The 13782-nt window shown below is 35.7% G+C and overlaps 1 protein-coding gene across 9 annotated transcripts in view; it reads left to right on the top strand.

Annotated features, from left to right (window-relative positions):
* The window catches only part of RNF111 (ring finger protein 111), a 94422-nt gene that overhangs the window by 62487 nt on the left and 18153 nt on the right, over positions 1-13782 (top strand). For 7 of the 9 annotated variants that reach the window (XM_036440449.2, XM_036440441.2, XM_036440423.2 and 4 more), the window contains exons 6-8: positions 2153-2472; positions 7156-7414; positions 12027-12369. In XM_036440449.2, coding sequence (XP_036296342.1) covers positions 2153-2472; positions 7156-7414; positions 12027-12369 — 922 coding nt within the window. The remainder of the gene's footprint in view (positions 1-2152; positions 2473-7155; positions 7415-12026; positions 12370-13782) is intronic. The other 2 variants (XM_036440431.2, XM_036440395.2) reach the window with 1 other exon arrangement.

The raw sequence follows: 13782 nt of genomic DNA, 5'->3' as shown, positions 1-13782 counted from the left end.
AGGCATCAGGGACATGGGGAGGAACTGAATTGTCTGGCTTTGGGGCAAGGGTTGGAGGGGCAGCTTTCTCCCAGTTAGAAGTGCTGGCCAATTCCATCAGAGAAGTACTGAGCCCTATCCCCACAAAACCAGATTGTGGATGCTATATTTGAGTCTTTCAACCTGACTTCCCACTATCCATCCTATACTGGTGATTCTCCGCAATTCCCTCCCACCCAAGGGAAGGCCAACCCAAAGTTTGGGTCCACTCAAGCCCTTTTCAGTGGCTTTTCCATAAACCTAACCTAACCTAACCTGGTGAAGAAAATAGACATACAAGTCCAAGAAACACAGAATTCCAAACAATGAACCCAAAGAGGCCACACCAAGACATATAATTAAAATGGCAAAGATTAAACTCAAAGAGAATTTTAAGAGCAGCAAGAGGAAAGCAGTTTGTTACCTACAAGTGAGATCCCATAGGACTCAGCTGATTTCTCAACACAAACTTTGTAGGCCTGAGGGGATTTGCAAGAAATATTAAAAGTGATGAAAAACAAGGACCTATAACCAAGATTACTCTAACAGCAAAGTATCATTTAGAACAATAAAAGGGTAATCTGCTATTTAGACCAGACGTCCTTCCGTAGCAAGTGGGAGGGGGGATGCTAAGCAGAGGCCCTGATTGCTGTGGAGCCTGGGGCCAAGACCCTTGCACGAATTTCAGGTCTGTAGTTTAGAATAGAAAACTTCCTAGACAAGATAAAGCTAAAGAAGTTCATCTGCACCAAACCAGTGCTAAATGAAATGTTAAAAGGATTTCTTTAGGAAGAAGAAGAGAATCAAAGATATGAATAATAAAATGACAAATATATATCTTTCTATAATTACTTCAAATGCAAATGGATTAAATGCTCCAACCAAAAGACATGTTGGCTGAATGGATAATATAATAAGACCCTTACATATGCTGTGTCTGGGAGATTTACTTCAGATTGAAAGACACACAGAGAGATTAACAGTAAGGGATGGAAAAAGATACTTCATTAAAAAAAAGGAAAGGTAGTCTAGTAACACTTATACTAGAATTAATATATTCTAAAACAAAAACTATGTAACAAGAGATTAAGAAGGACCCAGCAATTTTACTTCTGGGTATTTCTCTGAAGAAATCCAAAACACTAAAGGGAAAGATATGTACATCCTTATGTTCATCGCAGCATTTGTTACAATAGTTAAGATACGGAAGCAACCTAAGTGTTATGTATAGATGAATGGGTAAAGAAGAAGGTGTGTGTGTGTGTGTGTGTGTGTGTGTGTGTGTGTGTGTGTGTGTTTCTATCCAATTTTATAGACTCCTGAATTCTAGTCTCCAGCTTAAGAACCTTTACAAAAGGATTCAGGAAATTTCCTCAAATTGGCCAGACTAGGAGCTTGGAAAGAAAACAGTGCACAGATACTACAGAACAGGGGTTAGATCCAGAAGGGAACCAGTGAAGGCAGGGTAGGACATGGATGGGAGGGCAGACCCGGGAGAATTACAGGAAGGTTTGCTGTTTGCAGCAGTCAAACCTATCAACTAGAGCTTAAAGTACCACCACCCAGATTCATTTATGAGAGCTCATAAATTCCCTTACTTGTTTTCACCAGTTTTTGTTGTATTTTTGTACTATTTGTTAGGAACCAGAAGACTCTTAATTGGTACATTGACCCAAAGAGATCAGCTATGTACTATGAGCCAAATGGGAGGAGAATATTCCGGTATCAGTTACTCTAATAAGGCTAGAACAATGGTACTCCAGAATCTTAATGGTTCTGAGGAGATGCCTCAGGGGTTATGTGGATGATGCGATAGGAAAAGACAGCTCAATTCTTCACTCTTTTGATTTTATACATTTTAAGTAAAAAAATTTATCTCCATATTTATGTTTTATATTGTTTTCACATAATATGTAATTTGAGGAGAGGCTGTATGTTAATATGTATGTTATAACTTAGTTTCTTTTACAGAAGTTATATGTATGTTAAAACTGTGGCACTATCATCTTTTTTTTTACAGATTTGAACTTACTAAATATTTCTTAATTATTTACTTATTTATACACAGTATCTATTTATTACACAGTGATATTTGATCATTTGATTTTTCTATGCATTTTTTTTCGGTTACAAGATGACTTGAGGAGAGCTCCATCTAGTGCTGTAACAGAAAATGGCCCTCCTGCAATGCCAAGGTTACCTTCCTGCTGTCCCCAGCACTCGCCATGTGGAGGGTCGTCACAGAATCACCATGCATTAGGACATCCACACACAAGTTGCTTTCAGCAGCATGGCCACCATTTTCAACATCACCATCACCACCATCATACTCCCCACCCAGCTGTCCCAGTTTCTCCCTCCTATAGTGATCCTACATGCCCTGTGGAAAGACCTCCACAAATACAAACATCTTGTCGAGCAAATAGTAGTTCTGGTACCAGCTACCATGACCAGGTAAGTGGAATTTATGACTTTTTCTTTCTTTTCTAAAAATTTAAAATAGTGGGTATTTAGTTTGTTTTTTTCAGGAAAAAACCCCACATACCTAATAATAAATTTTATATGCTAAATAAGTCATTATTCTATTGACCATGCAAAAGTGGCCTAATTTAGTGGTCTGTAATTTTTTCTTTTACTTAAGTATCTAGGATTTTTTGATGGTCTAAATCAGGGATTGGGCACATCTGGCCACGGGCCATATAAGGCCCAAGACATAATTTGGTCTGGCCCTCCCAAGGAATTAGGGGTGAGTTTGACCAAATATAGCAGCCTAATTCTGTATGGCCCTTGAATTATGTTATAAATATACAAAGGGTCCTTGGCAGAAAAGAGGTTCTCCACCCCTGCTCTAAATTATTGCAGTTAATTGAGGGGGCCAGGGATGTAGAAAATCAGAAATGAAATATTTTTTATTCTAGAATGGTTTTGCTTTTTTTTTAGTTAAATACAGGTAAATCTGATCTTTGGCATTGTATTTCAAAGTGTTTAAACTGCATTGTCAAGCTACTTAATGAAAAATTGGGAAATTTTCCCGGTTTTTATTTCTCTAACTCCTATTTTGGAGCTCCCTATACTCTCCATGAATCTCTAGAGATAACCTCTTAGATGCAAACCTGTGATATAGTTTCTCAGGAGCAGATGAGATTTTTAGTTTATGGGGAATTGAAATATCAACAAAAAATTATAATTCAGTAAATTAGTTGCTTATAGTGAATGCTCAGAATGTCAAATAATACTGCATTAGTATTGGTGGTCACATGTAGTTAATGAAGTCAAGTTCTATGTGCTATTTTAACTTTTACTATGATATAAACTTGGGTGGTGTATACTTTAGAAAACAAAGCATGTTATTTCAAAGTAAAGTGGTAGCTGACCTATATCTTAGAAAAAAGACTGGGGGAAAAAAGTTAAAAAAAGAAAAAGATAAGGGGTTTAAGCACAAGAAGAAAAGAAAAGGAAAGAAAAGAAAAAAGAAAAGAAAGAGCACTTCATAGACACAGACAACAGTATGGTGATTACCGGAGGGAAAGGAGGTTGGGGGAGGTAGAAAAGGGTAAAGGGGAGATAAATGGTGAAGGAAGGAGACTTGATATGGGATATTGGACACAATATAGTATACAGATGATGTGTTATAGAATTGTACACCTGAAACCTATATAATTTTATTAACCAATGTCACTCCAATACGTTCAATTTAAAAACTAAAGAAAATTTAGAGCAACTGTTGTTGTTTTCTTGTATCCCTTGACCTTTCCTAAAGTACTTGTTTCATCTTTAAATTTTGATGGTTATCTCTTCTGCATCTGACAAATTAAAATATAATTAATAAAGAGGGTGTTCCCTTAAAAAATAAAACAAATAACTAGGTGCTGTTATCCAGAAGAAATGTTAAAGTGTTTCATTGAAAATTTGATTTTAAAGATTATAGGTGATGGTTTGGTAACAGTTCTAAGTATTAATATCTGCTAATCGTCTAGACTCGTGGTTGGCAAACTGCAGCTCTTGAGCCACATGCAGATCTTTGCCCCCTTGATTGTGGCTCTTCCACAAAATACCGTGGCCTGGATGTGTCTATTTTGAAGAAGTGGTGTTAGAAGTTTAAGTTTAAAAAATTTGACTCTCAAAAGAAATTTCAGTTGTTGTACTGTTGATATTTGGCTCTGTTGACTAATGAGTTTGCTGACCACTGGTCTAGATCTTTTTGCTTCTTGGGAATGAAGACGCAAAAGGAAACCTTTTCAGTGAATTAAATGAAATGCATTGTTTAAAATCAAAATTTCCTTTTACTAGAAATTTGGGCTGAAGAGGGCTTTATAATTATAGTAGGAAAATGATGAAAAAGTAAATCTACCAACTTCCACATTCACTCAAGAGCTGCCAAAAGGTGGACCTTTTGTTCATAGAATATTATCCTATCTAATAAAAGAGTAATATGCAAATTGACCATCACTCCCAACACCCAGCATGGCTGCTCTTTGTGGTCAAAAATAGCTGCCCCCATGTGGACACAAGATGCTACCACAAGATGGCCAGAAGGGGAGGGCAGATGGGAGGGACCAGGCCTGCAAGGACAGATTGGTTGCTATGATGTGCACTGACCTCCAAGGGCCAGATGCTCAACATAGGAGCTTCCCCTTGGTGGTCAGTGCACTCCCACAGGGGAGCACCACTCAGCTAGAAGCCCTGAGCCAGGCTCATGGCTGTTGAGTGCAGCAGCAGTGGCTGGAGCCTCTCCTGACTCTGGCAGCACTAAGTGTTAGTCAGACATCCCCAAGGGCTCCTGGACTGTGAGAGAGTGCAGGACAGGCTGAAAGACCTGCCTCCCCTTCTCCCCCAGTGCACAAATTTTGTGCACCAGGCCTCTAATTAAAGTAATAAAATCATACAGCTGGTTTGAGAGATCAGTTGTGTATGGCACATTTTCTTTTTTTTTATTCTTTTTTTTTAAATATATATTTTATTGATTTTGTACAGAGAGGAAGGGAGAGAGATAGAGAGCTAGAAACATCGATGATAGAGAGTCATCGATCAGCTGCCTCTTGCACACCCCCTACTGGGGATATGCCCGCAACCAAGGTACATGCCCTTGACCGGAATCGAACCCGGGACCTTTCAGTCCCCAAGCCGACGCTCTATCCATTGAGCCAAACTGGTCCCGGCAGGCACATTTTCTTTCAACCTGACTGACTTAATTATAGGGAGAGTCTCTTACACTTCTATTCAGTGGAAAATAGATATAACCTATACTGTCTCTTAAGTGGATGTATTTGGACTACATACAAAACTTGAGGAAAACCAGCAGGATCAGGAATTCCGTGGTGACAGCAGATATGATGGAGACTAGAGTGAGGTTTTGAAGATACAAACAGTTGAGACTCATATAAACATTTGGAGTACTCTAATTAGGCACATGCTCATGAGATAACCTCCAGTTGAGACCTATGTGGCTACAATAGAAAGTGAAGAATGAGAGACATAAGCTGATCTGAAGATTTGTGATAGTGTAAGTCTTATGATTGAGTGCCAGATGATGGATAGGCAGAGAAAGATCAGTATTAGGCCTGATAGCAAAGAAGTTGCGGTAGTTACTTGACTCTCTGTAGTCCTTACTACTCCTTTGTGTGAAGCTGCTTTCTCTTTTGAAAGAGTAGTTCAGTATTATGCATTGCTTATAATCTATATAAAGTAATATTTGCCATTTTTGTACCAATCTTGATTATCCTTCCTTCCCCCTAGAATAGAATTAAATGAACTGTTGGAATTGTGAAAAAATGGTTTTCCCCTTTGTTGGTTTTTCCCCCCTTTCTTTTTATTCTTTACTTGTAACTTTCCCTTCGGTTCCTTCCAGGAGGACCTTCACCCTACTTTACTCACTCTCTGGGAGTGTTCTTAATCAGTGACTGGAGAAAGAAGATAGGAAATTTGCTCACCTTCATAGTATGTTGATACTCCAGTGCATTTGCCAAATTTTAGCCTAAATAGGAAAATAGGGAAAGGATAAATAAAAATTCATGATCTCACAATATTATTCTTTAACCTTATTTACTCAATTTGAGGGCATACATTATATTTTCCAACTCAAAAGAAAGAGGCCAGCCATTAATTTAATTAGTTGTAGACACATAACATAGAGGAAGAAAGGATCTATTGTATTCCTTTTCACCTTCCCACAGCTTCTCCTAACCATTCTCTTCCTTTCCTTTTAGTATCCACTGAAAGCACAGAGATCACTGTTCTTCCTCACTGGGTCCTTGGATGGCCTGGGCCTCTCATATTACCCGAGTCTTCTTTACCTCCAGCCCTCAGCTTCCAGTGTTGAATAGTTCCTATATATAATTCCATATATAACACCAAATCTTTACTAGTATATTCTTTAATCACATTTTAAAAATTACAGCTGTTGTAAACACTAAGCAAAAGATTTTGTATTTAAATTAAGAAAACAAATAAGCAATTCTGTTTCTGTAATCTGTTTTAGATTAGAAGATAAAGTGTTTTACATAGGAGTTTTTAGTACTTGGTGGGGAGGGAACTAAATTACTGATGGGTAGACTCTTGGGTTTATTTTCCAACTTAGTATATGGACCTTCCCCTAAGTCATGTTTCTAATAAAAGGAATTTTATTCCCTTTGCTATCTTGGGTAATGTTTGCACTATTTAAGATTCATTTGAATACGTGCTATATACAGTTTAGAAATAGAACAGATCTTTACCTAGAACTTAATGTTTTCAGTAATGTGATTATATGTTATTCAAAGAAGTCCTAAATTACTAATCAGAATTTTGGGATAAAGGAAAATATGGAAGTATGATTGAAAAGTTTTCTTTTTCTCTAATATCTAGATAATGGAGGAGGAATAGACCTGAAAGTAATAATTGACTTTGTTCATTGGGTAGCACGATCTTATAAAAATTGCTTATAGATTTTAAGTATATAGTTACTACAATTTTTACAGTCCCAGCTACAGAGTATTTTCTTGGTGGTCAGTAGGTTTAACACTAAAAGTTTTATCATTTTCAAATTCTTAATTCAACGATTCTATTTTCTAGATTACATTAGAAGTACTTTTATAACATAACATGAAACAATGTTTTGACAAACTTTAGAAAAATAAAATATGATTCCTCTTTATGCAGCAGGCGTTGCCAGTGGACCTGAGCAGCAATGCTATCAGAAGTCATGGAAGTGCTGGCTTTCACGGAGCATCTGCATTTGATCCCTGCTGCCCTGTTTCTTCTTCCCGAGCTGCCATCTTTGGCCATCAGGCTGCTGCTGCTGTCCCGAGCCAGCCATTATCACTAGATGGTTATGGGTCAAGCATGGTTGCACAGCCCCAGCCCCAGCCTCCTGCACAAGCCTCACTCTCATCATGTCGACACTATATGCCACCTCCTTGTAAGTATAAATTTTACAGGTAGAAACCTTAGGGGCATATAAATGAAGCTTTTACATTCCTCTATGAGATTACCTTTCAGTCATCTTAATTTATAGATTTTTAGTATTTGCTTGCTCTAAGGAAATATTAAATGGGGTGTATTTTTCCCATTTCATCTTTCCTTTACCCCATATCCTCAAAACAGCTTTTTAAAAAAATATATATTTTATTGATTTTTTTACAGAGAGGAAGAGAGAGGGATAGAGAGTTAGAAACAGCTATGAGAGAGAATCATCTATCAGCTGCCTCTTGCACAACCCCTACTGGGAGATGTGCCCTTGACTGGAATCGAACCTGAGACCTTTCAGTCTGCAGGCAGACGCTCTATCCACTGAGCCAAACCGGTTTTGGCAAAAACAGTCTTCTAAGGCAAAAAGATCAGATGTTATTTAAAAGGGTCAGGATAATAAAAAGTATATTTTATTTTACATTTTAACATTTTAATGTCTGTGAAATTGAAATACATTTAATGGCATACTAGACTCCTGTAAAAGTAAGTTTTAGGGAACTTGAATTTATCCTTTAAGATTAATAGAAAATTTGGGAGTTTAGTAGTTGTTTCTATACAAAGGAAAGTAAATTTTGAATAAGAATTCTGAAGCTTAACTGAGGCATTAGAATTCCTTGACAAAAGCTTTACTAATTGCAAAAAGGTTTCCATATTCAGTAATACAGGTAGTTAAAGTAGAATCAGACATGACTTTTTAAAAGAAATGGAAATCTATTAGCTATCACAATAAATGAGAAATAATCTAAGACTATGTAACATATATTTATTACTTTGTTAAATCATAAGCTAATAATCATAGAAACTTAATAAATACTTTGATTTAAAAACTACAAATTCATGCCAGGAATAAACCAGGCTTTTGTTCTGATTACTTGGAAAGAATCATTTCCAGTTATGTATCTCCTTAGATTTCTTCTTTCATTTCTCTAATTTTTTAAGTTTGTATTCTATAGATATAACTAGAGTCAAACCAGGATTTGTACAGTGAAACCTGGTGACAAGACTTATTTTTACAATAATGCAACTTAACATTTAAAATGTAAGCGAGCAAACAGGTTTCGAAACAGATTTTGCAAAGCATTGACAAATGGATAGATTCTGTATATGAACACTGGTATGAAATTATACAGGCTGATTTGTAATATTTGTTGATATTCATCTTCAACTGATCATCTTTTATTAAATACTCAAAATGTGTGCTTTTATGCCCACCTCCTTCAAATAATATAGTCAGGCAATTTATAGTGAATTCATTCATTTTTAATGTCCTAATGAAATAAATGTTTTAGACCAACTTGATTTATTATAAAAATAACATATACATTCTAAGAAGTTCAAACTGCAGAATGATATTAAATGAGAAGTTAAAAGCCCTTCTCCCCACATCCTACTAGTCTTAACACCTTAGAGGTAACAACTGTTTATAGCCTATTATAAAACCTTTTAAAAGTTTTATTTGAACATACAAGTGTATATATTAAAATGGGATCATATTAAACATTATTTGCCTCTTGCTTTTGGATTCTTGATTTTTTAAAATTTAACAGTGGCTTGATTTTTTTTTTTTATATTAGCAAATAAAAACCTAGTATATTGTTGTTAATACCTTTATAATATTGCATTTTCAATTCCTCTGTTGATGGACATTTAAATTGCTTGTAGTTTTTTAATCTATCTGTAGGATAACTTCCTAAGAGAGGGATTGCTGAGTCAAAGTGACATATTGAACTTTTAGGATTGATAAAAAGTTGAATATTAGTACTTTTTTAATTTTTTTATTTTTTTTAACTTGCAAGAACACATAAAATAGAGAAGGAAGAGAAATAATCTGTGGGAATGCAGAATGGTATTTTTCCACAATGGTTAGCTATCTGTTTTGTTTAGATATTTATTGATTATAATGATGGCTTATATTCTCACTACACACAAAAGGTGGTAACTATGTGAGGTGATTGGATGTGTTAATTAACCTATTGATATCATTATTTCATAAAGTATATGTATGCTGAATCATATTGTGTACCTTAAATATATACAGTTGTATTTGTTAACCACAGACCTGGTGCACGAGTTTGTTCACCAGTGGGGTCCCTCAGCCTGGCCTGTGGGATCAGGTTGAAACCAGCTTTCTGATGTCCCCTGAGGGGTCCTGGATTATAAGAGGGCACAGGCCAGGCTATGGGACCCCACCGGTGTATGATCAGGGCTGGGGAGAGATGTGGGAAGTTGGCCAGCCAGAGAGGGACTGCGGGAGGGTTCCAGGGCGTGTCCAGTCCTCTGGCTCAGTCCCAATTGGCTGGACCCAAGCAGCAAGCTAACCTACCAGTCTGCGCGTCTGCCCCCTGGTGGTCAGTGTATATTATTGTGAGCAGTTGAGCATCCTTAGCATATCATTGACATATTATACTACGCTTTGATTGGCGGAAAAGCTGACTGGTCAACCGGACACTTAGCATATTAGGCTTTTATTGTATAGGATTATACCTCAATATAGCTGAAAAGTAAAATGATTGTTGAAGAGTTTAACTTAAATAAATTCATTATGAAGCAAAACTTTAAAATTTTATAATATTTGTAAATGTTATTATTATTTTTAAAAATATATATTTTATTTATTTTTTACAGAGAGGAAGGGAGAAGGATAGAGAGCTAGAAACATCGATGAGAGAGAAACATCGATCAGCTGCCTCCTGCACACCCCACACCAATGTGCCCGCAACTAATGTATATACATGCCCTTGACTAGAATCGAATCTGGGACCCTTCAGTCCGCAGGCTGACGCTCTATCCACTGAGCCAAACTGGTTTTAGCTGAATATTATTTTTTTTTGCATAATGATTATAGAAATAGAAAACTTTGAGATGAAACTGGAAAAATGTTCTGAAACCGAGAAAAGGTAGTTAACTATGATAAAACAGTTACTTCTTTTTTTATGATCAAGAAGTACTGAGTTTGGTAACTTCCTAAAGCATTAATTTGACAACATAACTTTTTACAAATATCAGTATAAAAATTTGTCTTATAACCCTGTTGAGCTACTGAAAGTTTCTTTTAAATACATGCTAGCAAGGTTTCATTTGAAAATATAGCTGAATGAGTATTCATGGCTACCTACTGTCTGAATCAAAAGAATTAAAAATTGAAGGAAGTTCTTCATAAATGAAACTAGAGAATGGTCATAGCTTCATACCAGACAACTGAGAAAATCTTCCAAATTCAAACTGAAATTGATGGAGGAGACAAACAAATTTTTAGACCTAATCAGATTTATATCTTTTAGAGTAAGAGAGATATAAACTCTTCAAAAAGACTTTTCACCAGTCACTTTGAAACACAAATATTCAGAATAAAGATATGGGGGAAGTTAACTGTATGAAGGGCTGATTTCCATGGCATGCTGTCTCCTTCATTTTCTTACATAGCACAGGAAAAATGGCATGGGGCTGGGAAAGAGAAGAGCAGCAATTAAAGAATGTCTTTACGATCTTGTCTAGAGGACTCCTGAGTTCCTTGCCTTTCTTTAGTGCTCTATAACCAGTAAATCCTAAAACAAAACAAGGTTCATATGTTTAGAAATATATAACTTATGCATTTGACTTTACAAAGTAAAAAAACTTGCGAGTGGCAAAATATAATTAACAGAAGACAATTCGGAAAAATGTTTATATCTCATTATGAGAAAGTTTCCATGTATATAAAGAATATTTACAGATCAACAAGAAAAGGTAAACAGTAGGCTAAGAATATGAATAGATAGTTCTGTGAAGAAATATAACTGGCTAATAAATAGAAGATTTTTCTCAGATTGGCATCTTAAAGATTTAGAGATAATATATTTATAATCAGGCACACTCTTGTACTGTTAGTGGAAATATTAATTTCAGTAACCTTTTGGCAAGAGTATTTTGTCAACTGGTATCTATATTATTCTCTTAGACTCAGAAATGCTTATAGGAATTTATGATACAGTAATTGTCCATGAATAAGTGCATGTGAAAGAGTGAGTAACCCAGGAGGGTCACACACACAGATGTTTATTACAGCATTTGGGTTGCTTTCAAGTTTTATAAAATATAGACTTTATTTTTTAGAACAGTTTTAGATTCACAGAAAAATTGAGACAATAGCTCAGAGAGTTTGTATATACTCCATGTCTAGTTCCCCTATTACTAATATCATATATTATTAAACAATTGTTAAAATTAATTAAACGATATGGATACATTATTTTTTTTATACATTATTATCAACTACAGTCCATGGTTTACTCGGACTTGTTAGTTTTAGCTAGCTTTTAATTTTTATCAATAGCGGTTTCTTTACTAAATCTTATTACGTTCCTATAATAGAATGCTGTGAGACTGTGAATAAAAGCAAGATATAAGTATTGACATGAGAAGATATCTAAGATTATTCCAAGAAAGGATGCAGAGCAAAAATGAACAGACTTGATAAAGTATTCATTAAAATTAAGTATGTGCTAATACATTTGTAAAATCCAGTAGGGATGTGTAATTGCAGTGTATGCTTAACTGCATGGTGCCCGTGTGTTTCTTTACAGATGCTTCTTTAACAAGACCACTTCATCATCAAGCCTCTGTTTGCCCCCACTCTCATGGAAACCCTCCTCCTCAGACGCAGCCTCCACCTGATTACGTTATTCCTCATCCTGTACATGCTTTCCACTCTCAGATGTCTTCTCATACAACATCTCACCCAGTGGCACCCCCACCCCCAACTCATTTAGCCAGTACAGCTGCACCAATCCCTCAACATCTTCCTCCCTCACACCAGCCGATTTCACACCATATTCCAGCCACTGCGCCTCCAGCACAGAGACTGCATCCTCATGAAGTAATGCAGAGGATGGAAGTTCAAAGGAGGAGGATGATGCAGCATCCAACGTAGGTTTTATGCTTTTACAAAGTTAATCACACTATTCCGCTCCCTTCTGTTTCCACTCGTCTTTAAAATTATAAAACCTGTAGAAGTAATAGAACTGTATTAAATCCTTAGTTTAAAAGGAAATTAATTCTTTACCAACTAGAATCTTCCTCTTATCCTGAGTTGTAGGGATTGACAAAACAATTGTATATCAGGTTATCTAACAAATCAAACCATTTTCAGGATAGTGTCCGGGTCATTTACTTTTGCAAACCAATCCCTTTGCCTGTTTCATCATTATTTCATAGTAAAGATAAATGTTAGAATGGATGGTCCAGGGAAACAAAACATAATGTTATAGATATAATTTGACTTAAATATTATCAACCAGAGGGAAGAAGAGTATTAGCATTATCAATCGGTATTGAAAAAATAGTCTTCTTTAGTTTTTAAAAAAAAAAAATATTTTATTGATTTTTTAGAGAGAGGGATAGAGAGTTAGAAACAACGATGAGAGAGAATCATCGATCAGCTGCCTCCTGCACACCCCCTACAGGGGATGTGCCTGCAACCAAAGTACATGCCCTGGACCAGAATCAAACCCTGGACCCTTGAGTCCGCAGGCCGACGCTCTATTCACTGAACCAAACCGGTTTCAGCCTTCTTTAGTTTTTATTTACAAATTTAAATGTTAAAATATTATACTCCACAAACATACAAAAACTATAATTGAACTTTTTTTCTTTTGAAAATTCAGGATCTAATTTTCTAATTCAGTGCAGTAAACTCTGTTGGTCTAATTCTGCATATCTGTTTTTGTGAATAAAGTTTTATAGAAAAACATCTACACCTGTTCATTTTTGTATTGTTTGGCTTTTTTCACACTGCAAAGACTAAGTTGAGTACTTGAGACAGAGACCAGGTGGCCTAATGAGCCAACAATATGTATTACTTGTATTAGCAAACTGTTGATCTAATTGATGACTTGGCGCTTGTGTAACTTTTTGCTTTAGTTACATAATTTAAGATTATATATCCAGAACCTCTGACTGCTATTGCCATTCTAATATAGTAACCTTTTATATAGGAATTTGCCAATTTAACATCCAGGTTATCTAGTATTTAGAAAATTACTTTTTGTAATAATTAAAGATTCAAAATCTGTAATTGTGAGAAACAAATAGAAAATAAGAATTAGAATAAAAATTACTACCTGGCACTCTTTTTTTAATAAGTATTTAGAACTTTGTGGTCATTTATAATTGTACATTTGACTGACTTAAGACTAGAAAGAGAAAATATAATAAGCTGGGATACAGAATAAAAATTGTGAATGGAGTAGTAACACTTTTTCAGATGTTAATTCAAATGATACTAACATGTACTTGGCGTGTGTTAGACAAAAATGAACAAGGTCAAAATGTTTTTCTCTT

The sequence above is a fragment of the Pipistrellus kuhlii genome, unplaced genomic scaffold (assembly GCF_014108245.1).
Source record: "Pipistrellus kuhlii isolate mPipKuh1 unplaced genomic scaffold, mPipKuh1.p scaffold_m20_p_1, whole genome shotgun sequence".
NCBI lineage: Eukaryota > Metazoa > Chordata > Mammalia > Chiroptera > Vespertilionidae > Pipistrellus > Pipistrellus kuhlii.
This window is presented reverse-complemented; position numbering and strand designations above follow the sequence as displayed.